The following is a 24,800-nucleotide window of genomic DNA, read 5'->3' as shown; positions in this document are numbered from 1 at the left end:
GACCAACTTGTGCCATGATTATACATTTTACACATGGCATTGTTATATTGCGTGGGTCGCTACATCCTCTATTACCACTCCAGCTACATTTTTATAGCACCATGGTGATGTGAAGATAGACATAATATTGTTATCCATTAATCCTTTATTTTGGATTTCATACGACCATCAGTGGATTATTGAGATGGGTGATGCCACCGGATTTAGACTGAAAACTAAGCATAAATTGTAATCACTTTAAAGTTAACGGTAATAGCGGCATCCCCCAACCCTTTGACATCTAAAATTACCCTAGGAAGCATATTATCCAGCCTTCGCAAATCTAGCTCCTTGAAACTCAAGTTTAGCTCCATTTTAGATGAAATTTAGCTCTTATATGTGCATCAGGTATGGCAACACTGCCAGAATGGCCATAGGTGGCGAGGAGAAATGCATTACACTTATGAGAGAATTTAAAAAAACATTGTGTCTAGCTTAATAACCAACTTAAAAACAGCTTCCACTTGGAACATGGAGAGAAATTCATACTCTCTTATCCAGCCGAGGTGTTCTGTAGTAGCAGTGCCGATTTCGATGATATTGAAACCAATGCACAACTAGTGTGAAACGATCACTCTTTCCCTTAAAACTGTGTTGGAAAATTACACAACAAGGATGGAAATTCACAAAATGAGATTAACTTCAATGCTTACTGAATTTCAACCACTGCTTCTAGAATCTTTCATTTTACCTGAACTTCAGCCTTCATTTTCAGCAGTTGTTTGACCTCAATATCAAGAGGACCCAGTTTAGGTACAAGAGTAATTTCCATGTAAAACAATGCAGAGGAGTTATCACATGGAACTAGGATATTCAGAGTTGAATTAATAAACACTTCTGATGCTCCCTTCAGTCCATGAGTAAGAAAACACAAACCTACAAGAAACAAAGGATTACAATAACAATTGGAATGCAATTAAGAGTTTCTTCAATGCATTAAAGATAAATCTATAAATGAGAATCACAGACAGATAAACTTTTCTAAAAAAAATTCCAATAAATAAGAATAGACAAGTACTATGATATTTCTGTATAGTTTTAATTGATGTAATTGTTATCAAATCTCAAATGCAATACTCCATAAATCTTTAAAATAACTACAGTAAAGGTGAATGATAGGTACATAGTTGCAAAGGAGTAAAGCAGCATAATATTTCCTTATTAAAGACGTGACCTCATAATATAAAATCAGGTATGCGTTTCATTTGTACATCTAAGCAACATTTAAAACTAAGTTACTTCACTTTTAACAATCCAACTTCTTACGCACAAGGTAACCATGTGTCCCATTCCAAAGCATTCATCTAATCACTGCTCATTCTTCATGTAGATATTTCTCAAGGGGCAGAGTAACATTTCATATCTTGCCCTTCAGTCATAGAAACTTATTATTATTGTACTTGCTACTGTTATTATTACTACTTTACAAATAATAAAATGCAAATTGGTGTAATCTACAAGTACAGACTATATAATTCATATAGAAATTGGATTCGCCTTGCTTCCTTTCCACAAACACTTTTTTGATGAACAGTTCTTTGCCTTTTTGTACTTTTTCACAATGCAGAGATATCAAACAGACCACTTAATCTACTATTTTTCATGGCACCTGATCCATGTTTTTATGTACCAAAGGGTACTGTACATGTTAAATGATGGGGTGTGAATTATCAAGGTCACAATGTGACTTCGGGAAATTATTTACAGACGTTTTGTAATCCCGAACAGCTGAGAAATTCCAAAGGATCTTATTAAAAAGATATCAATTCTTGATATTAACAGTTAACAGAAGTGAAGGGGAAATAGTGTGTACAACTCAAGATTTTTACCACAAATTTCCAAACCTGGTCAGGAAATTGATTATTTTCCCAGTATTATTATTTCCTTCCCAATCCCGCACTGACCAAATATTTTCTGTCCTGCACAACTCTAGTTACGACAGTCAACATGATTCTAATGTCTCGTGAAAATGTTCTCTCATTATTTTGGTGACCATGGCAGTTAACTGCTGCAACTGACAGCCTATAAATAGCAGAAAACAATATTTCTAAAAAAATATTGCTACTATTTCACCATTCGAATTACATTAACTTTTCCCAGATGTCTCCCATTCTGGGCAGCCTTCTTCCAAATTTTGTCTTTTTTGCATACTGACAAAACAATTTGCATTCCAGAAATCAGGTTCTATAGAGTGAGCATTTTTGTCTCAACTCCAAGGTAACACTCAGTTAGGGTGACCATAATATTTTTGACCCCAAAAAGGGACTTATCAAGGAAGTCCTTTTACCCCCTCCTGAAAAATCGGCAATCATAAAACTATTATTATTATTACTAGTTAAACTAGAAAATATATTAGCATTCACCAATTCATTAGGAATTTTCTTTTGAGTTTGTGTCGAGATGCAGGAATTTAAATTCTTTGTGCAGGCTTGCATTGGAACTACATGTATAGTCGACGTGCTAGCTACATTAACGACTGGCTGACTTCATGGAGCATGCCCACCAGCTGCAACAATCACATTCAACGCACAGTGTTGCCATGCATCTATACTTCACATCTATTCTACGCCACCTTGTCCCTCCTCGCACAAGCACCTTCCCACGGTCTCCACATTGAAGTTGCAAAGTACGGAAACAGTGTATCCGCAGTCATGTGACAGACTCCACATGGAGTAGACGAGCAGAATGAAAGCTGCGCCCATTGGCTGAAGGTTGAATGTGATTGGACGAAAACAACCTGCCCACTATTTATCCCCACCCACGTTTGTCGCGGTGGCTTTCTTCAGTTCTTTGACGTTAACAAAGTAAACGCGTGGACTATGTACTTCTTGGTGATATTTATTCACTGCTCTAGAAATTATGGAACCAACACAAAACAATAAAAACAGTGACAAGAGCTACTCTAAATAGTGCTGCCTGCTCGAATCTTCGACGTAATTGTAGCATTTGGATTGTTGTGTAATTAGCCAAAAGTGGCAAAAAAGCGACACTAAATTTAAAAAGAAAACAAAATTTCTATGAATAACTTGAAACAGTGTTGCCATGACACTAGTTTAAAAAATGCCATACTTTTTTTTAGCATGAAATATCTAAAATTTAGATATAATTTGAGGCAACTTCTAGATCCTTAAAAATGAGATATATTGAGGATTTTTAAAATATGGACAAGTCTCCCAAATGGGACTGTCTGGTAAAAACAGGATGTATGGTCTCCCTACACTCAGTGGATGGACAGTAGAAAACTGGCAGAAGGAAGAGATTGGATGCAAGGAAGTTTATATATTCACTAATTTATACTTTACTTTTATGGCCTAATAAAATAATAGATGACAGAATGTTGCATGTGTTTCAGGCTCACTGTGCATTGTTGCAATTAGGTAACATCTGAGCCCATTTGCACATATTCTAATCACAATTAACCTATGTCCAGCAGAGACTTCAACCACAAAATTTGTACAAATATCAAGGAATGAACCCAGGAATCATTACACAACAAGCTTTCGTGTGGTAACATTTCTGATTATAACAGCAGCAAAGTTTCAATCCTTAACAAAATGAATCCAAACACTCCGACATTATAATGTTATGTTGAAACAAATATTTGCAGTATGTTAAGATTAAAAACTTACACATCTAGATGTTTGAATTGATTTTTTGTTATTCTAAAATGTTAAAAATACATAATATAACAAAATGTTCTTGTACCACTTAAACTTTAATATTTACCTTCTGATTGTGGGTCGTCAACGTTCCACGAGGGTGTGTCATGCAATTTAAAACTTCCATCTCCTGTCCACGAGATCATTGCGATAGGATTTGAGGTGTCTCCAGTTTCAACCAACAGTAAAACGTCATCCCTGTAGTTGTTTACATAGAAAGGATGCAGCCTTTCCACGTGAGATATGTTGTCCAGGGGGCTTTCCTCCTCCAGGAATTCACCATTGTGGTAGCAGTACACTGCTGGGTCATTCCCACCAATCGCAAGGAACGTTTTGAAGCCAACTCTGAATGCTTGAACGTCAGCAACACCTGGACTTATAATGTACTGAAGCAACCTGAACATTTTCAAGGTAGAGTCGTATCTAAATATCTGAACAAACCCTACAGTTGGTTGTGGTAAAGCCAAGAACACGTCCTCTCCTATGTTGCACACATCGGCTGAAACTGCTCCATTGCTTTTGAGCTTTTGAGAGAGCCTGTTTAGAAGGACGAAAAAATAATTATGTATTATACATATATAGGTGCACAATGTAAATATCTACCTAGACTGCTATTATCTGTGCAAACATGTTTCCTCATGTTTGATAAAAAAGAGGTAAAGTTCCCTGTGCATATAGCAATGTGCCATGAAGGGGATGGGGGGGGGGTAGGGCCACACACATTCTTAATCTCCCCCATTTTGGAGGTGATTGATCAGCACCATGCTCTGGCCACCTTTATCCCCGCACCCCGGTGCCCATTAATTCGAGGCTTGGTGAGTCCCAGAGTCACTTTATGCAGGGGACAAGGTGCTAAAAATTCAGATCTTAAATCACCAGTAAGATGCCTTATCGACTACACCACCGTGGCTCTAAGTACAATTACAAAATATTCACAAAAATTAGAGGCGGGCAGAATTTTTACACTGCCTAGGATCAGCACCTCATGTTGGATGCAGGGTCAAATGCTGATTCTAGGCAATGTGATAATTCTGCCCCTTTAGTTTGTGAAAATTTTGTAGTTTTAAACCATGATTTGGATTGATTATTTTACGTCATTTTTCTGGGCCTTTTGTCTAATTGAAATGATCAGAATAAATGGTGACGAGTGAAATTTATGAACGGACAGTCACAAACGCAAATAGACAACACACAAGTTTCTCAGAGAATTTTACTGAATGCAGGTCCAGATGTCAAGAGCCACAGTAGTCTAGTCAGTAGGGTGTTTGACTACCACACGGGAAACCCAGATTCGATTCTCAGGGTGGGTGATTTAAGGTCTGAATTTTTCTGGCTTTGTCCCTACAGAAAGTGGCTCTGGGGCTTACCCAGCCTTAAGTCAATGGATAGCTGGGGGCAACCCTTTGGGAGTAAAGGTGGCTGGAGCATGGTGTTGATCACACCTCAAAAATGGCAGAGATCGAGAATATGTCGGGCCCTACCCCCACATACCATAAATGTGCCTTCATGGCACCGTACTATATGCACGGGAACTTTACCTCGTTAGTTTGCAAAATGCAGCCCAACATGGAAGAGCTTGTTATTTGGGTGTCACCCCTTACACCCCAACCATGACTTGAAGCCTGGATGAGAAGGAATGGCACAAGAAATATGTTTGTCATTTATGAAGGGTAGAAATGACAGACTTGACCATAGAAGCAGCTGTATAGAATTGTCATAAAAGTGATAAACTTGAAGCAAAATACGAGGTCCATGATTTGCTGCTCAAATGTATATTTCAGCAATACAACTTTATGCACTTCTGCAAGGTATTTTAGTTCTACTTAATAACACTGATTATTTTCCCCAATCATTTTTTCCACCAATGTTCCCTATGCCAAGATTAATTCTAATTTCTCTTCCCTATTATTCCATTTTGCAACATTTCCGTTGGTCTGCATTCTCATATATCGTGTCTTACACAAGAGTTACTTTCAAATTGTGTGATTAAAAAAATCAAGTGAATGGGAAGTGTAACAGTGCAGCATTTATGAAATTGCCTACTGTTATCACTTAGTTCAGATAATATTGGTGATGAAATTTATATGCTTGTTTAAAGAACTTCGTAATTGTAGCAGAGTTATCAAAGAAAACTGTGTCACGTGCCAGTTTCGATGACACAATGAAAGTTGCAAGGAGGAATGGTTTCTCGGAATCGACGAGAGATGGCAGCATGCTATATAAAGAGGAGCAAAGTAAATTATAAAAACTTAGAGCGGAGAAGAGGGATTATATATATTATAGTAAATTGAGAAATATATAAAAGAAGAGTTCAAATACTATAAAAGAAATAAATAGAATGTTGTATATAGCAAATTAAAATAATGAAGAATATGGCCGCATATGAAACGTTTAGGAAAGTTATTAGGTAAGCGAATGAATTCAGAAATCTCTCTCTTTTCGATTCTCTGACGAGGAGAACATCGTCAGTGTTTTGGTTGTTTGTCCCCAGTGGCGCTGTGTCAAATTAAACGCCCCGAAGCACTTTACGGTTGCGCTCCTTTTTAGTCGCACTGGGCCATTGGTAGCGCTAGTTATTAGCGATCCTGGTTATTCCCCTTTGGTCGTTAAATAGGAGGTGGCGCTATTGTCAGTTTAGTCGACCCTACTCTTTCTACAAGTATAGCTTGTATTGTTTGCCAAAGAAGCGGGGAAAGCGAGCACATAAATAAGATTACGCTTCAAAAAAGAAAGATAATACATTAAAAGAAGAAAAGAAGAAGCCTTTTCCATATTAAAAGAAGAAGCCTTTTCCATATTAAAAGAAGAAGAAGCCTTTTCCATATTAAAAGAAGAAGAAGCCTTTTCCATATTAAAAGAAGAAGCCTTTTAAAAGAAGAAGCCTTTTAAAAGAAGAAGCCTTTTGATGATAAAAGAAGATGCCTTTTCGATAATCAAAGAAGAAGAAGCCTTTTTGATATCCAAAGGAGAAGAAGCCTTTTTGATATCCAACGGAGAAGAAGCCTTTTCGATTATACATATTTTCTCTGTATTTTGTATAGTTCTCAGAATATAGATCCACATTTAACTATATCCTTTTGGCTATAAAACGCTTTCTTATTTGGAATTCTCAAATAAAGAACCTATCCCCCTGAGATTAAGATATCTGTAGCCGTGGTAAACAACATTTAAGTACGTCCCCCCAAGGGGCGTAGCAACTGCTACCCTCAGAAGGAACAGGCCCTGGAGTAAAAGATGTAAGAAAGTTCTGCTGATTAATTTCAGAGACCTCAACAAGATCTTGGTCAACCTGTGGTGCTAATGACCTACATAGTCAGTGGCGTAGCAACATAAAGCGAGGCCCTAGGCAACATTAGAAAGTGAGGCCCCCATCATTTCTTTAAATTTGAAATCTCAATGTGAATCTATACAAAATCAAAGGAAACGTCAGCAAAATATCATATTTAAATAATATTAATAGTAAATTGCTGACAAAAATTATATTTAATAATATGTGACTGAGAAATTTACAGTTGGCAGGGGTATATTCTTGTAACACAATGCTGGAATTTTCTTTAAGCAAAGTAGTTTAAAGATGTTCTTCAGACACCAAGACGTAACTGAAATATTCCTAAATATGCTAAACTTTTTTTAGAAATCAGTAATGGAAGTAGAGCAGGGGAAGGGGGGGGGAGGGGTTGCTAAACCACAACACTGCCAAAATATCTAGCTACGAGACTGGCTCGTCGACAATAGGTTTCAATATCAACAAATCTAAAATGCCTCACACCTTGCCCTGTGGCAGTTATAGATGCTTTATTGTTAAAATATTAAAATTGATTGATTGATTGAATTGGTGTTTTAAGTCCACTTTATGTACAGTAAGGCTAATCGGGACTGGACCTACAGTTTTAAGTGGGATCCGAACCACTATGTGCCTCCACCAGCTATCGAACCCAGGACCCCTTGCATACAAGGTGACGACGCTACCACTGCGCCATCGGGGAGGCCCTAAAATATTAAAATTGGAACTGCAAGGTCAAGAGAAATAAGAAAAGAGAAGACTGAGAACTTTTTATTCAAGAAAAGATGCTACCTCCATTTGTGCAAAGGTACATAAATCTTAATTTTAAACCTCAGCTAGAATATCTACAGGGTAGGGTTCTTTGTAGACAAGGAAACCAGACAGGATGCCTTCCAATGGAGACGTTTAAACAAATATATTATTTAAACACAGGATACATGGAATCAGAATATTTACATGATAAGTTAAGTTCTTCTATAATTCTTATTTACAGTCAATTTTCATTTCAATATGCTTTTTATTATTTATTTTGTTGATTTGTATATTTTTCTCTCTGGACTTCCTTCTTGTCTTCTTTGTGAACTTCCCTCTGGATTTCCATTTATTTATGTTTTTGACGATTTAATGAATTGCTTTATCCTTTACCCTTAAGCTTTGGGAAATATACTTGGTGCCAAACGACTGACAGGTGCATCCAAGTAGGTGCTATAATTGAAAACTCGCGGCCACTGACGTAAACAAAATTTCCGCTATGGGAATGGTAAATCAATCAGACAGATGCAAGATATGTTCAAAGACATATTTGTAGCAGTGCTTTGACTTCTTTAGTTTTCTGATCCATTTACATATGATCACTAGTTTGATTTATCCAGTATATACATTAATTTATTTCTTTTATATTTATTCTTTGTCTTCTTATAATAGATTCTATTGTTTTTCATCTTTCCAATTTGCTTTGTTCTTATTTATAAAGTTATTGACATAGATTATGCTAATTCTTAATCTTGCATGCCTGGTGCTGCCATCTCTATTCCTCTTTGGCAAACTATTTACATTACTTGGTCCTACTGGGTACATAAAGAATAAATGGATAAAAATGTCCAAGCAAGTTATCGTGAAATTTTGCGTAAATGTAAGACAATTTTACTTTTTTCAGGCCCCCTTAGTCTTAGGGTCTAGCCCACCTGCATGTTATGGCTCTGATTTGACTTATTCATTCAAATTATAACAAACTACAATTTGAAGCCAAATATAAAAACAGAATGTTCTAATTTTATTGCACATAAAAATTAGCCTTTTCCATGTATTTTTCTCACTTCTATTTATTACATTTTTCGTATCAACCCCATCAGCCACGAGGCTCTGGGTGGTCGCCCACCCCTTTCTACGTCACTGTACATAGTCATAAGTAAAATTATAATACACAACCACATCTGGTGTTGAGGCACAGGTATGTCTATTTTCTTATTGCCATAATTACCAATTAACATAACTAGATGAACATTCACTTACCAAAACTGGGAAGGATCATCTTCATTCAAAATGAAATCATATACGTAGGCATTGGTAAGCGTTGGGAACTCTGTTGGTGACGTAATAACTAGCAGCTTGTCCTGGTCTTCCACTTTAAACACTTGCAGGTAGGTCACTTCTTTGTATACTGGCCATGTTATTCCAAGTTTATGCTGAAAATAGATTAAGCAAGTTAAACTGTTTGGTTCATTAAGAAATTACGTGCAAGAATATCTAAAAATAAATATTTCCCATTGTATGGGATAGCATAATTTTTATTTTGTCCTAGTAAGGTCTATGGTACTATAGTGAGCTTTAACATTGAATAGGCAATGATCTTGGCAATATTGAGAAATATTGCGCCCCTACCCCTCCTGGTTGAAAGATTGAATCTGACGTTTTGGCAATTTTTGTGGTGACTACGTAAAAATGTCTCTTTTCGCCACTGCCATTGCCAATCTGCTAAATGAAAAGAAAGGAAAAGTTTTCACCAGCAAGCCCCCCCCCCCCCCTCTACTGGGAAGAATTACGTAAAAGCTTTGGTAAAGAAGATTGACTTGCCATGTTCTCAATTATCCACATACTTTTTGTGGAGGGAGGGAGGGACTATCGGTTTGGACATAATGTGCTTGTTCCTGATTGTAAGGCAGAAGTTCAAGATCGCATGGTGAATGAATGAGACTGCTGCAAAAGCAAGGGAGATGTTGCGTGACATACAGAACAGGCTTCCCGCAAATTTTAACATCAACAGGGTCTGGAAAATGTATAAAGTGGGAAACTAGAGTTACCGTAAACAGAAGATCAAGATAAACGTGCTGATGTTTAATATGGTATTTTGCAGGGAATTGGCTGATAGGATTAAGTGAGTAAACCTTGCTTGCACAGTCACTGTCTATTTCTTGTCATCTTGTGAATTTACATTAATGATTTAGAACATATTAAGGCAATATAGCAAACTTTGGTGTTCATTTCTTTCCTTATATACCAGGCGCAGCTTGTGGATTGTTTTCCTGGGGGTTCACCGATGTAATATGACACCATTGGTGTGCACACTATTTTCGAATGAAAAAGGAGAGGTTACGAATATGTTTTTTACTAGCCAGACATTATATTGACACATTTTCCTCTGAAGTTCTTTTTTTGGAAATGCAAGGCCAAAGGGGGAGGTTATAACCCCACCATCCCCCCTTAGGCACGCCACTGTATGAAACATTAAGTTTCCGCAAATAAGTGGGATGGGTGGGGGTGGGGCTTGTCCAGAATGTTTTTATCTGGGAGTATACAGTGATGAAACAATAAATTCTGCATTTATGGAAAATTTCAAGTTGGAAGGTAAAAGAATGAGACTGTTATGAAGGTGTTGGGGATGTGTTTATGAATACTGGCCTAAATTATTTCATACAGCCTAAATTATAATGAGTAACATATCAATTGAAAGCTACACCTACAATTTAAAAAAAAACAACCTGTCAGAAGTGGTCTTATCGTTCTTAAAGAGGAATCACACGTGATATGTGCACACTAGAAATCGAAGCTACCTCTTGATTGAAATGACAACCTTGTTCAAATTTGGGGTGGATCGACATGAGTAATTTCCTTTCAGTGAATGGGGATGTTTGTTTACATTAATATATCCATGTCTAGCAGCCATTTCTTACCTGGACAGACACCACCACCTACACTCCATCAAATGACATTACCTAAGCACAGTCCACATCTCAATTCACTCGAAGCATCATTTTATATTTTTTAATGCACTTCAAAAACTAAAACAAATTCAGACACTGACAGGGTCGTGGCTTTCAATCGCACTATTCTGTTATTTTCACGTACCTGAAGTGTTTCCGCCTTTGAGGGAAAACGTCTGAATTCATGCACAAAATTACTTTGCATTTATTTTAATTCATCTTCTGTAATTCCAGCTTTCATTCATTGCTACTCATCCATCTGTCAAGTTTGAAGTTAGTGTAAGATATTTGGCAGAAAAGTGATACAAAGGTAAGATTGAATATGTCACTATCAGCTTTTAACTTGCAGGACACAGGGTAACTCTTTGGCTGCAAGGATGGTGCATTCTGTGACAGTACGAACTGAGCCTGCCTGATACGAAGGTTTGGCAGTATCCGTTTCCATGTATTTTGCCATATTCCCACCTCAAGCTTCTGCTTGCCGCCCGGTGCTTTGACGATGGCAGGAGATGTCCTGCAGGGGTTCAACTGGGAATCTGAAGCAGCGCAGCTGGCTCGCAGTCTCTCTTTCGCAGCAAAATAATTTGTTGTGTTGTGTCCTCAAAGACACTACTTATTACATAGGATTTCTTGTGAAAAGGTAAAGATATTGTTTATTGTCCATTCTTGAAGTGAATATCCTACATTATTGATGGTTCACTGCTCCTGTGCACTATAGGGCCAACCATGCCTGTTGTACCTAATTTTACCATTTTAATTATCTGTCAATAATACAATTTTGTCTGTTATATGTTTTTCCTTCTGTCCCCCATAAAATATATAATAGATTTCACTGTATTTATTTAAGCTCCTTTGAACATATTTCTGGTAATTAAATATGCAGAAAGAATGGCATTTTTTTTAACTTGGTACTTCCAGCTGTTTTGACTAATACTGATTCACATATACACAATTAGCATGAAATAATAGTTAATAGTAAGAGCTTACCAATTTATTTTCACTGATAGTGTACCATAACAGATCTGTATTGGAAGTAGCTAAAGCAACCACAATCACTACTTCCATTGACCTTATTGTGGCATTCCATCTTTTGAACAAGGTGAATGATAATGTATCTGCAATCATTTCTAAAGAGAAAAATTAACATTAATGAAAATTATGAGCAAAAACAACTAATAAATCAAGAACACTTTCATAGTAAAATGAAGAACTGAAATGTATTTAACATAGTACTAGGTCAAAGTCAAGGCATAATTGTAATTGTAATTTATTCTTGTTCTGTTGACTACATTGTAGATATTTCTATCTGCAGCAGTATAGAGCACATCATTTGTTACATATAACATTAGCATGATTTCAGTACAAATACATCCACTTGATTACTTATTTGGGATGCAGTATGATTAAAGTTACAAGTGTATATTATTACATATTGGTTTGATTACATACATGGCATATAGCAGTTATGGTTACAAATATATATTACATACCCTTCATAACATATTTGGGATGTAGATAAGCATAGTTGAGTTACAAATGTATATTACATCCACTAGATTACATATATGGGATGCATATCAGATTAAGTAAGGTATCATACATGTTGATATATTGTGTGCAATTGATTATGTACATGGGTGAGACAGAGAAAGTAGTTTTAGATATGCTGTAGAAATTCTTCTATGCTGTAGGGTGATGTTTCTAAGTGATAGTTTTTTATTTTATTTTTGAATAACTTAAGATTTCCTTCCTCCTTTATTTCACATGGAAGTTTATTGTATAGTAGTATTCCTGGCACTCCTTTTGTATAGGTTCAGTCTGTGGTTGTCTATGTGTATATTTGCCTTTGTTCTTGTATTATGATTATGTATATTACTATTTTTATTGAGGTTTTTGATGTTGTGCTTTACAAATAGGAGGCATTGTAATATATATAGGGATGGTACTGTGAGTATTGAAAGTTTGGTGAACAGATTTTTACAAGATGTTTTTGGAGGCTCTTGGACCATAGTTCTGATGATTTTTTTTTGTAGAATGAAAACCTTCGACAGTTTTGTTGAGTTCCTCCATAGCAATATGCCATACCTTAGTCTAGATTCTACACTTGGGGTGATGTGGAGGTGTGGAGCTCCACATATTCTTGATCTCTGCCATAGTTGAGATGATGTAATCAGCATCATGCCTGGCAATCTTTAACCCCCACGTACCCATTTACGAGGCTATGTGGGCAGAAATAGGGAAATGACTGAAAAACTTCCTGGTCCAGATCACCTGCCTCAGAATTTGAACCCAGGCCTTCCATGTGGTAGCCAGATGTTCTATACCAACATGGACAAGTTTAGCACAAAATTACTTTTTTACATAAAATAAGAAAACTCCTAACTATTGATACACTATTTTAATAGATTGAATATTTTTACTTATATGAAATGATTACAGTTGTGAAATTAAGATGTCAAGGTTCAAACTTTATCATCCTTATCGGACATCTGAAAAAAAAATTGCACTCTTCAGAACCACAAGAAAGAAATTGCTGATTTTTCAAAATGCAGATTTTATATACTTCCAGCTATGAGATCATGAACTTTCATCTGTCTAAATTTAAATCATGGCTTAAATTAAAAAAGGAAACAAAAAAAGGGGATTACTACACTGTCAGATAAGTTACAATATAATGAAATGCCATCAATTTGTAATGTAAAACTTCTAGTATGTTTGTTTGAATTTTGTTTTAAGTCCACTGCATGCACAGATAGGCTAATTGGGACTGGACCTATAGTTTAAAGTGATATCCGAACCATGGTGCAATGTGAATGTGTCTCCAATGGGTATCAAGCCCAGCACCCCACTATTACAAGGTGACGACGTTACCCGTACACCATTGGGTAGTGATATAATATTTACCAATACTGATTTAACACAGGATGACAAACAATTTTAGATGGTGTAGAAATCATGCAGCCACAAATACAGATTGAAGATGCTGCAGAGAAATGTATTTGATTTCAAGTTAACTGCTAACCAGAGTTTTGAGGGCACTCATCCTAGAGTCACACTTGCCAGGCAGTTGCATATTAAGAAATGAGAAAGGACAATTTTCTTTCAGAAATTTCACCAATTATAAATGTAACAACTGTTTACATAAATACTATACAAGAAACGGCAGCAACCTTACAATACAGTCGCACAACACATTATACAAGAAAGGACCAAAATACACAGCTCTTCAGTTTCAATAACCTTCCAAGTGACTTAAAAACAATGCAGTCAGCTACCTTTTGAAAATGCCTGTGAAAAAATACTTACATCATTGTTTTTATTATGTAATAGAGCACCTGACAAATTGCTACATGCTTAATGAACTACTAAGGACATGGGTATGTACATATTCATTTTATCTATTATGTGTAAGTAAATTAATGTAACCATATCTTGTAACTAACTTTAGCAAAAACAAGGAGAACTTCAAAAATCCTTAAACGAATTATAATGTAATTATTGTATTTGAATGCTACGTATAATATCTTCCCACACACAGAGCGATCACTTTGGCTCTGGGACGAGATAGACCATGAACAACTTTGAACAACTCTTATAACACATATTAGTTCTCGTTATGAAATATAAATATAATTGTCTATGTGCTAAAGGTACCTAAAGATGTATGATGAGATGGACCTAAGGGAAATCTGTAGGGATGGAAAAGAGTATATAGATATTTCTCAGGATAGGGACAGATGGAAGGCCTGTGTTGCTGCAGCCATGAACCTTCGGGTTTAAGAAGGCGAGAGAGTGAGTGAGTTAGTTATGTGCTAAAGGTATGTGTGTACATAAGAGAGACGTTACGGGACAAAAATGCCAGCATCTGCGCCATGTCATGTGCTATTTCGGCCCAGAGTCAAAACAAATGCACTGTATATGCTTGTACCTATTTGAAAATAATTGTTTCTTTTATAATCTAATGTACTGACATGTTCCATACCATCTGTGGAAGAACACCCACAGAATGAAATAAATCGTATCATATCTTACCTTCATGGAGTTCACTTGTTACATAATCATCAGCTTCTGTAGGTACGTAGCTGCATAGTTGAAGACCTTTTTTGGTGAGACCAACCACATGGACTGTGCCACCAACTGTCTGTGTCTTCCATTCGGTCACTCCAGCACCACATTCAAAATCAACTTTGTTGAATCCAGTCAATTTTAGTTCTGAGAGGAAATAATGCAATTTTAGTTACAATTTTATGTATCCATTTCAATATATGTTCATTTATATTTAATTCACACCATAAGAAATGTGAGTAGAATATTTATTTGCATTCATTTTGCATATAAATATAATTTTTCAACTATTCTTTATATCTAAACTTATACATGATAAAACTTTCAATGGAATTGTGTATGAAGGAAAAAGTAAAATAATTATGATTTTTATATATCGGAATAATTTTCTAGGGATTAAATTTAATCAAAACCAATTGTAAAATTTACCTATAACCAATATTTCTAGTGATCTCATAAAATTGCAAATGTTTTGCAAAAAATCCTATTTAGTTCATTTGCCCTCCGATGACAAATTTTTGCCTGAAAAAAAATTAACTTAGATATTTCCATTGCAAAACCAAGAAAGGCTATCCACATGGACGTCCAGAAGGGGGTGCAAGGAAGGCTATGCCTCCTATCCCCCTGGAAAATGAAAGTGACCCAAAAAGTACATATTTCACACATTTCATTTCAGTCATAGTAACCAATGTCAATTCAATTATTGCAAGGGGTTGCAGAAACATAACTTCAAACTGAAGCAATGTTTCTTGAGGGCAGAGGGGATAATATTATGGGGCAAAATGGAAAAAATACCTTGCTTGACCTACCATGGTAAAAATTCTGCAGATGTCCATGATTATTCATATAAATTCTGTAAAAGGATTGGCAATTTTACTGATAAACTAATACATCAATATGAATCAGCTAAAAAGATGCTAGAACAGGGATTCCTGAACTGTTTAGTTTCACTGTGCCCTTAGTGTATCAAGATTTTTCCTTGGCGCCCAAGTCGGAATGTAGGCCTACCTAACATTTGTAACTCTCAGTGTGGACAGGTTGCTTGGCTTAAGTTTAAAAATTAACACATATTTTCATATCAGAAATATTTTGTATGTAAGAAGTACTAAATAAGCACATATTTGGAGCAATCATATCATTGACTAACAAGTAGGTGTTATTTCGGTGAAAATATTGGAACATTTCATGATGCCTCTGTAAGCCAGCCACGGAACCCCAGGGTGCCATGGCGATGGCACACACATGGGAACCACCGTGCTAGAATATTTTCATAGGAATGCCAAAGAGGGTGAGTAATTGTCAGTAAACCTGTCAAGCATGTCCAATGAAATGTAGCTTCTGCACCTATAGAGCGACCACAAGGAAAGAAACCTTGGACGAAAAGTTCCCACACAGCTTTCCCTTCTTATGTTCAGCTCGAGCCATAAGGAAGCATGGTCCACTCTCCCTTCCCCTCCTTGTAGGAGTATGGTACACAGGAGTCACGGGTCTGCACAGGTTTCTTTGCTTGTGGTTCCACTATACCACTAGTAAATGCATGCAACAAAATAAACACTGCAAAAATTATATCAGCTTCTAGTGTCAGAAAAAATCCAAGGGTAACAGTTTGTTATATCGGAGACACATTAAAATCTGATATTTTGTGTTTCGCATGGTTCGTACTTACCAATTGTGTATTGCGGAACATAGTTCAAGGTGCCATTATGCTTTTACACGAAAACAAACCATTTTTCACTTACACTTACTTTATTCCTTTCTTCGCTTCTGTAACACACAATATGGCGGGCACATTTTGACTCATGTTGTGGGTATGCAGTGTTTCCAACCTTCTTCACCAAAAATACCTACTATCGTATTAGTCACGTGTGAAAATTTTACATTATGCACGGGTAGCTGACAGATAGTTCCACGAACCATTCACGGATAGCCCCACAAACCATTGACGGATAGCCCCACGAACCATTTCCGATAAGGTTAAGTTTGGTTAAGCAAGCATAGTGAAAAAAAAAGGGGTTTTGAAACACTGACAGGGGCTTTATGTCATCAAAAGTATGCAGCATGCAGTTCACGTAGTGAAAGCAATGGCAATTGTGCATCGGTGAGATATTTCTCTTGAAAAATACATGATTTCAGTCAAATATATTCCACGGTGAAAGAAAATACCTCTACGAATGTTGGAAAGCTTGGAGAAACTCATTTCCGTACGTAGTTCCTTCTGTAAAACTAAAGAAATGTGTCTCCGATATAACAAACTGTTACCAATCCAAGCAAACATTTGTTTTATCTTTCAGTCTATGAAGTTTCTTTTGCAGCATTATGTGGAAATTCAATTTTAAAATAACAAATAGACGTGACAGTGTTTCCAGCAAGCATCTTGGTGCACAGAAGGCTGCACGAGCATATCTCTTGTGGTATAGAGGTGATGGGCTTCACTTCTTCATATTCCCCCACCTATTCATCCAGTGAAGTGTGTGGTGCCATGTTACATCTCCATTTAACTACAGCAGTGGAAACTCACTTTTCTCTTGTTTCACCTTTGTAACACAATGACCATTACTATTGTATTGCAATTAAGAAAAAAAATATATAATGAACACTTACGTGAGTGAGTATCGTTGTTAAAACAATTTTTAAAATGACATTTTGCATAGCTACACTCTGCTTCTTCAAGTTTCTTTTAATCAGCACATAAAATACTTCATCACATAAACAAATCCAGGATTGGGTAAAAAGGTCTTGGATTAAAAGACGTAAAATTACATGACTGTTAAAAATGCCTTAAAGGCTTGACAACACTTCTAGACGAGCTGTGTTTCCATCCTACCTACACGGCTGACTGAAGAAGTGGAGCGTAGCTCTGCGAAACGTCATTTTAAAGATTGTTTTAACAACGATACTCACTCACGTAAGTGTTTATTATATATTTCGGACTGTGTATGGGACCGGTGGAGATACAATTGAGTAGCGTAAACCTACAACAATAACTGGAGGTTTGCAATACTGGTAGTATGGCTCATTTTGGCCCTTAGGGCAAGGGGTCAACTGCCCCTTGGGACACACCTCATGCAAGATATTTGGGCTACTGAACTCAGTTTAACAAAGTCATGCAACATCTGACAGTATTAAACCAAACAGGTTATTTGGTAAAACCTTTGTTGAATCTGGAAAAGTCTGCCTTCCCCCATCATCTTTACATTTTGTAAAAAAAACAATTCAAAGAAAATTTTGTAACATTAAATGTAATAATTAACAACTTTTAAAAACAAACCCTAGCTTCTTCAATGCAGATAATATTGGACTAGTGACCAAGTGTACACTCTCGAAAATTTCTACTTTTTTTCCAATCTAAAGATTTCGATGTTTTAAGATGCCTAAAAGTTAATTCAACATGTGGAAACCACAAATAACAGACATTCAGCCCCAAAATTTACCACGGCACATCAAATTTCTCGAACAACCTGAACAACTTTCACCACCTTTTTTAAAAGCAATTTTCGTTACAACCAAAAACATGTGGAAAAATGTAGAATAACACATTATAACTAAGGCCATTAAATTTAACCCTCCTAACAAAAATGGAAAATCATCATGTTCACCATTTGTTTGGAAACAAAATTTGTTACACACAAATAAGGAAAAATGTGTAAATTTTAAATAATAATGTAATATTGCTATCATATTCATATTATTCATATTCTTTATTTCCGTTGACCTATGTCCATAGGTATGGAAATCGTCACATAACAATACATACAGTAATAAAATATTAATACAATTTTAGACAAGGATTACAGTAATGATTTTAAGAACTACTACATGAAGGAAATCCAAATACACTAATAAAAATATTAATACAATTATAGACAAGAATTACAGCAATGATTTGAAGAACTTCTGCATAAGGAAATCTAAATAGAGGAAGAATACACTATTGGAGTAAAATTACATACAATATTTAAGGCGAGCACAATAATAAGCAAAGATTTTTTTTTTTTTTTTAGTGTAAAAATAAGATGTAAAAGTAACTATGTAACTTATACAACATGGAAGAATGCAATATCTATACAGAACCGATTAATGATTATTTTGGCACAATAATAGCATATAGTGAATACTTCATACGTGATAATATAAATAGTATAATTCCATTTTCTGTACAACCGAACCCTCTTTGTTGACAATTTATGTAATTTAATATTTACAAATTTAGAAATTCATTTATTGAATAAAAACAATGTCGTAATAAGAATTTTGTTAATTCCCTCTTAAATTGGGTAGTTGATTCCATTGTTTTCATGTGATCAGGTAATTTATTATACAGGTGGATACCTACGAATTTAGGACCTTTTTCAAGGAGAGTGGTATTATGAGTTTGTATAACCAGATTGTGATTTTTTCTTGTGTTGTATTGATGTACTTCCTTGATACGTTTGGAGAAACTAGACATATCTTGTTTTACATAGCACAGTAAATGTACAATCAAACTTAACAGTTTCCACTCCATTGTTGCAAGGGTGAAAAGTGTTAAGTACCCACGAATCACAGAGTATCTTTCATCATAAATCATACTACATAAAATCACTTAAAATGCATATCTCATGCTAGAAATGACAAACGATCATATGAATCACAATCTTCCCATTCAACAAAAATTTAAGTTTCTTGAGGGTGTACAATCGGTCACCATCACTGCAAACATTTATGCTCTGTAAGTGTATATATATAATGCTTTGAAAGAAGATTGATGTGTTCAAAGTAATGCCTGATAAGTAAGTTACTTCTGCATATCAACTGGGGCCCCTCCCGCTGAACCAGCATCCTTGCTGAGGATTATTTAATTATTTATATCCTTTATGGTGGCTATTTGAGTTATCAATCAGTTCAGAGTGATGTCAGATCTCAAAACCTGAGGCATTTCATGAACTCATCTGGTTGTTGCATGGACATTCATGTAACTGCTGAATGTTAGTAATGCTTCATGAATTCACTAAAATTAGTTGATTGTAATGTGCTCAATTGATTTCGTTCTCACTTTATTTTGATGGTTATATATATACACCGTGCGTCCATTTCGATCTTCAGCCGAGAAATCGGGAGAATCGTGCCGCAAATGTCGGCATCTCCGTCAGCGCCGCCCGCCACGCTTCTCCCGATCTCTCGGCTGAAGATCGAAATGAACGCACGGTATTTGTGCTTCGTCTTAATCTCCCAAATCATATGCATCAGAATTCCCAACAGTTATGCTCTATCCCGGGAATCTCTGGAGCAAGGCCATGCACAAGGACAGAGAGCAAATGGGTGGAGCTGAAGCAGTACATGCTGCTGCAAAGACTGGTAACTGCAGTCTCTATTCTTCCCTCACACGTATTCATTGGTCGAGCCCCCTCTAGTCAATACTTGCACAGTGACTTCTTCTCATTCGCTTGCTCTAGAGATTCCAACGACAGAGTAAAAGTTGAACTATATCATTTTGCACAAATTGCTAACACTCTTGTGACAAGTACGTACATTAAACAAAAGATGTAAAAAAGAAATGTTTGGATTAACAGTGTGACCACTCTAGGACCATGATAAAATTCAACTATAATTCCTGGTTTTCAAGGCGAACTTTCAAAAATTCAAGGGTACAAGCAGATGTATTTTCTATTTCAACAGTACATATTACTGTCTATCATCCCCCCACCAAACACACACAATGTATCAAAAAAATCTAATCCAATTCAATTAAAGGGTATATATATTTAAAGTCTTTAATTTAAGGTTGCGGAGTTTATATTTACCATTTCACATACTCAGACTCTAAATACATCTACAAACACAAGTCTCAAATGTTATGGAATATCTACAATGAATTGTTAATTGTATAAGAATTTGAAACTAATTTAACTATTTAACTAATGAATTTCAAGATATCTTATTTTGCAATAACCTTCCACTTGTCAGATATATTGTTTTGCAAAGGACATTAAGTAAAGGGATTGAGAGAATTTGCTTTTATTTTCCATGCAGCTTGCTTTTCCTTCGTCAATAAAAATAAAATCCAAACTGTGAAAACTTACCTCTGGGCATTCATAAATATGTATAAATTCAGTGGGATTTGGATTAATAAAAGTTGCCATTTTTCATGTCTACGGAGAAAAATTCAAGCACGATTCACTCAGATTTCAAGGAATTCTCGGTGAGTATCCACAAATTAATACAATATGATGGTGGTATGGGAAAAAAAGGCTAAGAATGAATGGCTGCAGTCTTGAAATATAAACTAGTTTCCTTTAAATTACTATTCTATTAATAACTCACCTTCTCTATTTCCTGTGCCAGATCCAAACTTATAAGAATGCCATAAATATGAATCCTGATACGGTTCCGCATTCAACATTATATCCTCTGCAAATGAATCACCAGGTATTACTGGAAACTGCTGCTGCTGATCCACAATTTGAAAGCCATTGTATTTCAGCATTTTCTCAGCTTTGAGAGACGTCACCTGAAACAATAGTTCATCTTATAACATTCAAAATAAAGTCTTATGTTATGAACTGCACAAACTGGTAACAAATGTTATTCATTGCTAGCTTGTAATCAAGAGTATTTACACATAACTCCATATATTTTGTAATATTAGTAATTGCAAACCTAATTCATTAGAGGCAATTGTGAATATGCAGTTAGTGGCAGTGATTGGGTTCCAAAACAAGGGATGGGGGTGCAAGGATAGTTTATTTTCCCTTGGAAGATAAGGTGCATGTGCAGGGCAGGGTGCAAAATCCTTGGAAGGGGGACAGGGGGATTTCCCCCACCAACAATCTTGGCCTCAAAAATCATCCCACCAAAAATTTCCTGGAGGGAGAGTTTTTATTATAACAAAATATAAGCAATTAGTATTGACTTTTTATGTACTTTAATAAGGATAATATTGAAAACACAGAAAATAGTGCTGTTGTGAGTGTTGAATGCTTCCTCTTTCTTTGTCAAGATATAATAATTTCATTAACATATCTACCAGGGAAAGACACTTGGCCTCGAGGGGGGCGTGAATGGCTTGCAGGTCACGTGACTTGCAAATTTCGAAAATTCCAATTTCAAGATGGCGCCGTTTCCTTAATTTCGGTCGGTTAAGAAAAACCAAAAATACCACGTGGTAGCCCGAAACCACCTCTTTCCGAAAGTGCAAGGCGGAACTGTAAAATTTTTCACGGTTCGGCAGTCAAAAATTCCAAAACGGACCCATGTTTTCGGTACCCAACTTTACTTGGAAAGGTAACTTTTTCGGTCATTTCGGGACCCTGCGGGGGGGCCCCCAGACCGATTCGGTTCAAACTCGAAATTTCTCATTTTTTAGAGGTTCCCTTTCGAACGCCGCAAACTTTTCGAAAATCGGTCGGCGCGTTTCCGAAATCCACACTCGAGGGGCCCCTTTTTGGGGGGCCGTAGCTCCTTTCCTGTGGGAGATACGCCGAAACCATTTTTCCCAGGGTTTTAGGCAAAGGTTCAAACTATCCGAAAATGGCCGCCATTTTGATTTTCCACTTCGGGCGAGACCTGGAAAAATTCCCGAAAAGGTCCAATTTTCGAAGGCCCCAGTTTCCGGGGGGGGGGGTTCTTGGGGCCCCAAATTTTCGGTCGAGTTTTAAGTTTGGAAAAAGGAAGGAAAAAAATGGCTATCTTGGATTTCTGCCATTTAGTTTCCTTCATCCAAGTCGTGCACTCATCAATGTTTAAGTTTACATTTTTTAACACGGTCTATAGCGTAACACGGTCATGGGAACCTACAACAACCACTGGGAGTTCGTCGAGATGACCACACGTCACGTTGGATGATCTCCCACCTCAGCACCTCAACTAAATTGGGCAGGAAACTACTAGAGAAATAATCGATTATGTTGTTTTCGGGCCGCAAAGTAGCCGTTCATAAAAATGGAATTTCGTACTTTATTTTGTACTTATTTTAAAGACTTGTAGCAATTTTTTTCCACCGGACACTATGATTGTGTTAGCTAGACTCATAACTTTCCATTAATGCATAGAAAAAAATCACATTTTTAATTAATATAAAATATAATGTTTTTTAGTTTTGACTTGAAAATGCATAAGTTATCTTGAGTTAACATAGCTTTCGCCGCAATTTCACTCGACAATTTCTAAAGCAAAGGAAACTTAAAAGCATTTTCCCGGCACGGGAGGAAAGTTTTGCTACTTTTATCTAATTTATCTTCTTTGTGAACGCGTGCTCCGCTGTTAATGGGTCATCTTGCAGCCCTGTGCCAAATGTGAACACGTGGGGCTCTATGAAGTGGAATTTTCTCGATTTTGCTGTCAGTTGATGTTCAATACATATAACAGCAGTACAGTGCAACAGTGATTTATACGCACGCACACCCAACATCCCCCTAACATGCACACAAGAAAACAAGAATGCAAGTAAAATAAAATTATGAATTCTATTTGATTTATTATATTATAGATCAAAAACTAGACAAGAGTTTATACATTATAAAACAATTTCAACGATTTTGTATTTTATCGACATCTTGAACCAGTTAGTAATAGGTTTGCTATTTTTTTAAATGTGTGTTAAATGTTTAAAAGTAACAAATTAATTCCTTTGTGTGTATTAAGTAATAATGCTTTTTAAAAATATTTAGTAATTAATAACATTATAAATATCCATATCAAAAATTATACATATATATTTGTGTGTGTAGATTAAGATCTTCCTCCCCCCAACAGTTTCCAATTATTTTGCATCCTAGTGCAGGGGCAACTGCCCCCCATGCCCCCTCCAATTGTCTCCACTGCATGTAGTGCGATTGCATATGCAGAGGTCTAGAGCTCTACCTGTTCCAGAATTGTATCTTGTGAAAAACCTACGTCTTGAAAATAACTAATTTAAAAAAATCAAAATCCTTCAAATAGTTTTTTGAATTGGTTAGTCAAATTATACTTACATAATCCCACTTTTGGCGGTCCTAAAAATAGCTTATGTGAAGCCAGAAGCGTATGCAGGATTTCATCAAGGGGGGATTAGTGGCGGCGACTAGATGGGGGCAGATGCTCCCCTAATTTTCGCCACTTTTGGCTCCGCACTATGCTAAACCTTATCTACAAAGGGAAATATACTGTCTTTGCCCCCCCGGTTTCGGAAACCAATCGCCGTCAGGAGGTTATTTCTAAAGCTTTCTCCAAATTCAAATTGCCAGTGTTTTATTACACTTTAATTAATTAAGGTAAAAACTTGCTATCCTTCGGACACCTCTAATTTTTTCGTTTCGTCAATTTTTGACATTCGTATTTACGTATCTGCTTCGCGGAACATTCCTGAAGGTGTATCAACGTTGTTTTGATGAAATTAATTGCAATTTTTCACATTACCAGTACGTCTTTCTGGTAGGCCTTTTCGCTTGCCTGAGACACAATATGGCGCGTACACCTTCCTACATAATGACGCGTCGGCCTTGCCTTTTCTCGATTTTTAATTGTTATGCAGTGTTTCAACCTTCGGAACCCAAGAAATGCCCTCGAACAAAGTTCATCAGATCTATTTCTTTTTCATTTTTTTTCGCGTTGATTTACGAAGAAAATTGTAATCTTTCGTGGCACTATCCGTGAATGGTTTTTGGGGCTATTCGTCCTGGAATAAGTGGGAAACATCGAGAAATTGCAAAATAAGTGAAAATAAAGCGTTAGTTTTCGAAATGGAAACTGTCGATTTTCGCGATTTTTTTTGTTTCACAACCAAATATATATACCTGATACCACCACGACACCAAATTTTAACTATGTTTGCCTAACCTAACCGAACTAACCCAACCACGTGCCAATGGTTCGTGGGGTTAGCGCCAATGGTTAGCAATTATTTCCAATTTCTAAATCCTGATGCTAACAAGACACCAAATTTTAACTATGTTTGCCTAACCTAACCGAACTAACCTAACCACGCGCCAATGGTTCGTGGAGCTAGCGACACGCCATCCTTCTAACTCTCGTTTCATCCTTCTAACTCTCGTTGCAAACGCAGACAGTTTGAAACACTGGATACCCAATGAACATGAA

At 36.4% G+C, this 24,800-nt stretch overlaps 1 protein-coding gene across 1 annotated transcript in view; it reads right to left on the bottom strand.

Annotated features, from left to right (window-relative positions):
• fs(1)N (female sterile (1) Nasrat) overlaps positions 1-24,800 on the bottom strand; it is a 127,584-nt gene that overhangs the window by 87,229 nt on the left and 15,555 nt on the right. The window contains exons 3-8 of the mRNA XM_083114198.1: positions 21,048-21,234; positions 14,715-14,894; positions 11,670-11,809; positions 8,995-9,167; positions 3,766-4,235; positions 731-915 (exon numbers count right to left, since the gene is read on the bottom strand). Coding sequence (XP_082970324.1) covers positions 731-915; positions 3,766-4,235; positions 8,995-9,167; positions 11,670-11,809; positions 14,715-14,894; positions 21,048-21,234 — 1,335 coding nt within the window. The remainder of the gene's footprint in view (positions 1-730; positions 916-3,765; positions 4,236-8,994; positions 9,168-11,669; positions 11,810-14,714; positions 14,895-21,047; positions 21,235-24,800) is intronic.

This window comes from Lepisma saccharinum, chromosome 28 (genome assembly GCF_977018435.1).
Source record: "Lepisma saccharinum chromosome 28, izLepSacc3.1, whole genome shotgun sequence".
In the NCBI taxonomy this organism is placed as follows: Eukaryota; Metazoa; Arthropoda; class Insecta; order Zygentoma; family Lepismatidae; genus Lepisma; species Lepisma saccharinum.
The sequence above is the reverse complement of the archived record's forward strand: the minus strand, read 5'-3'. Positions and strand labels throughout refer to the sequence as shown.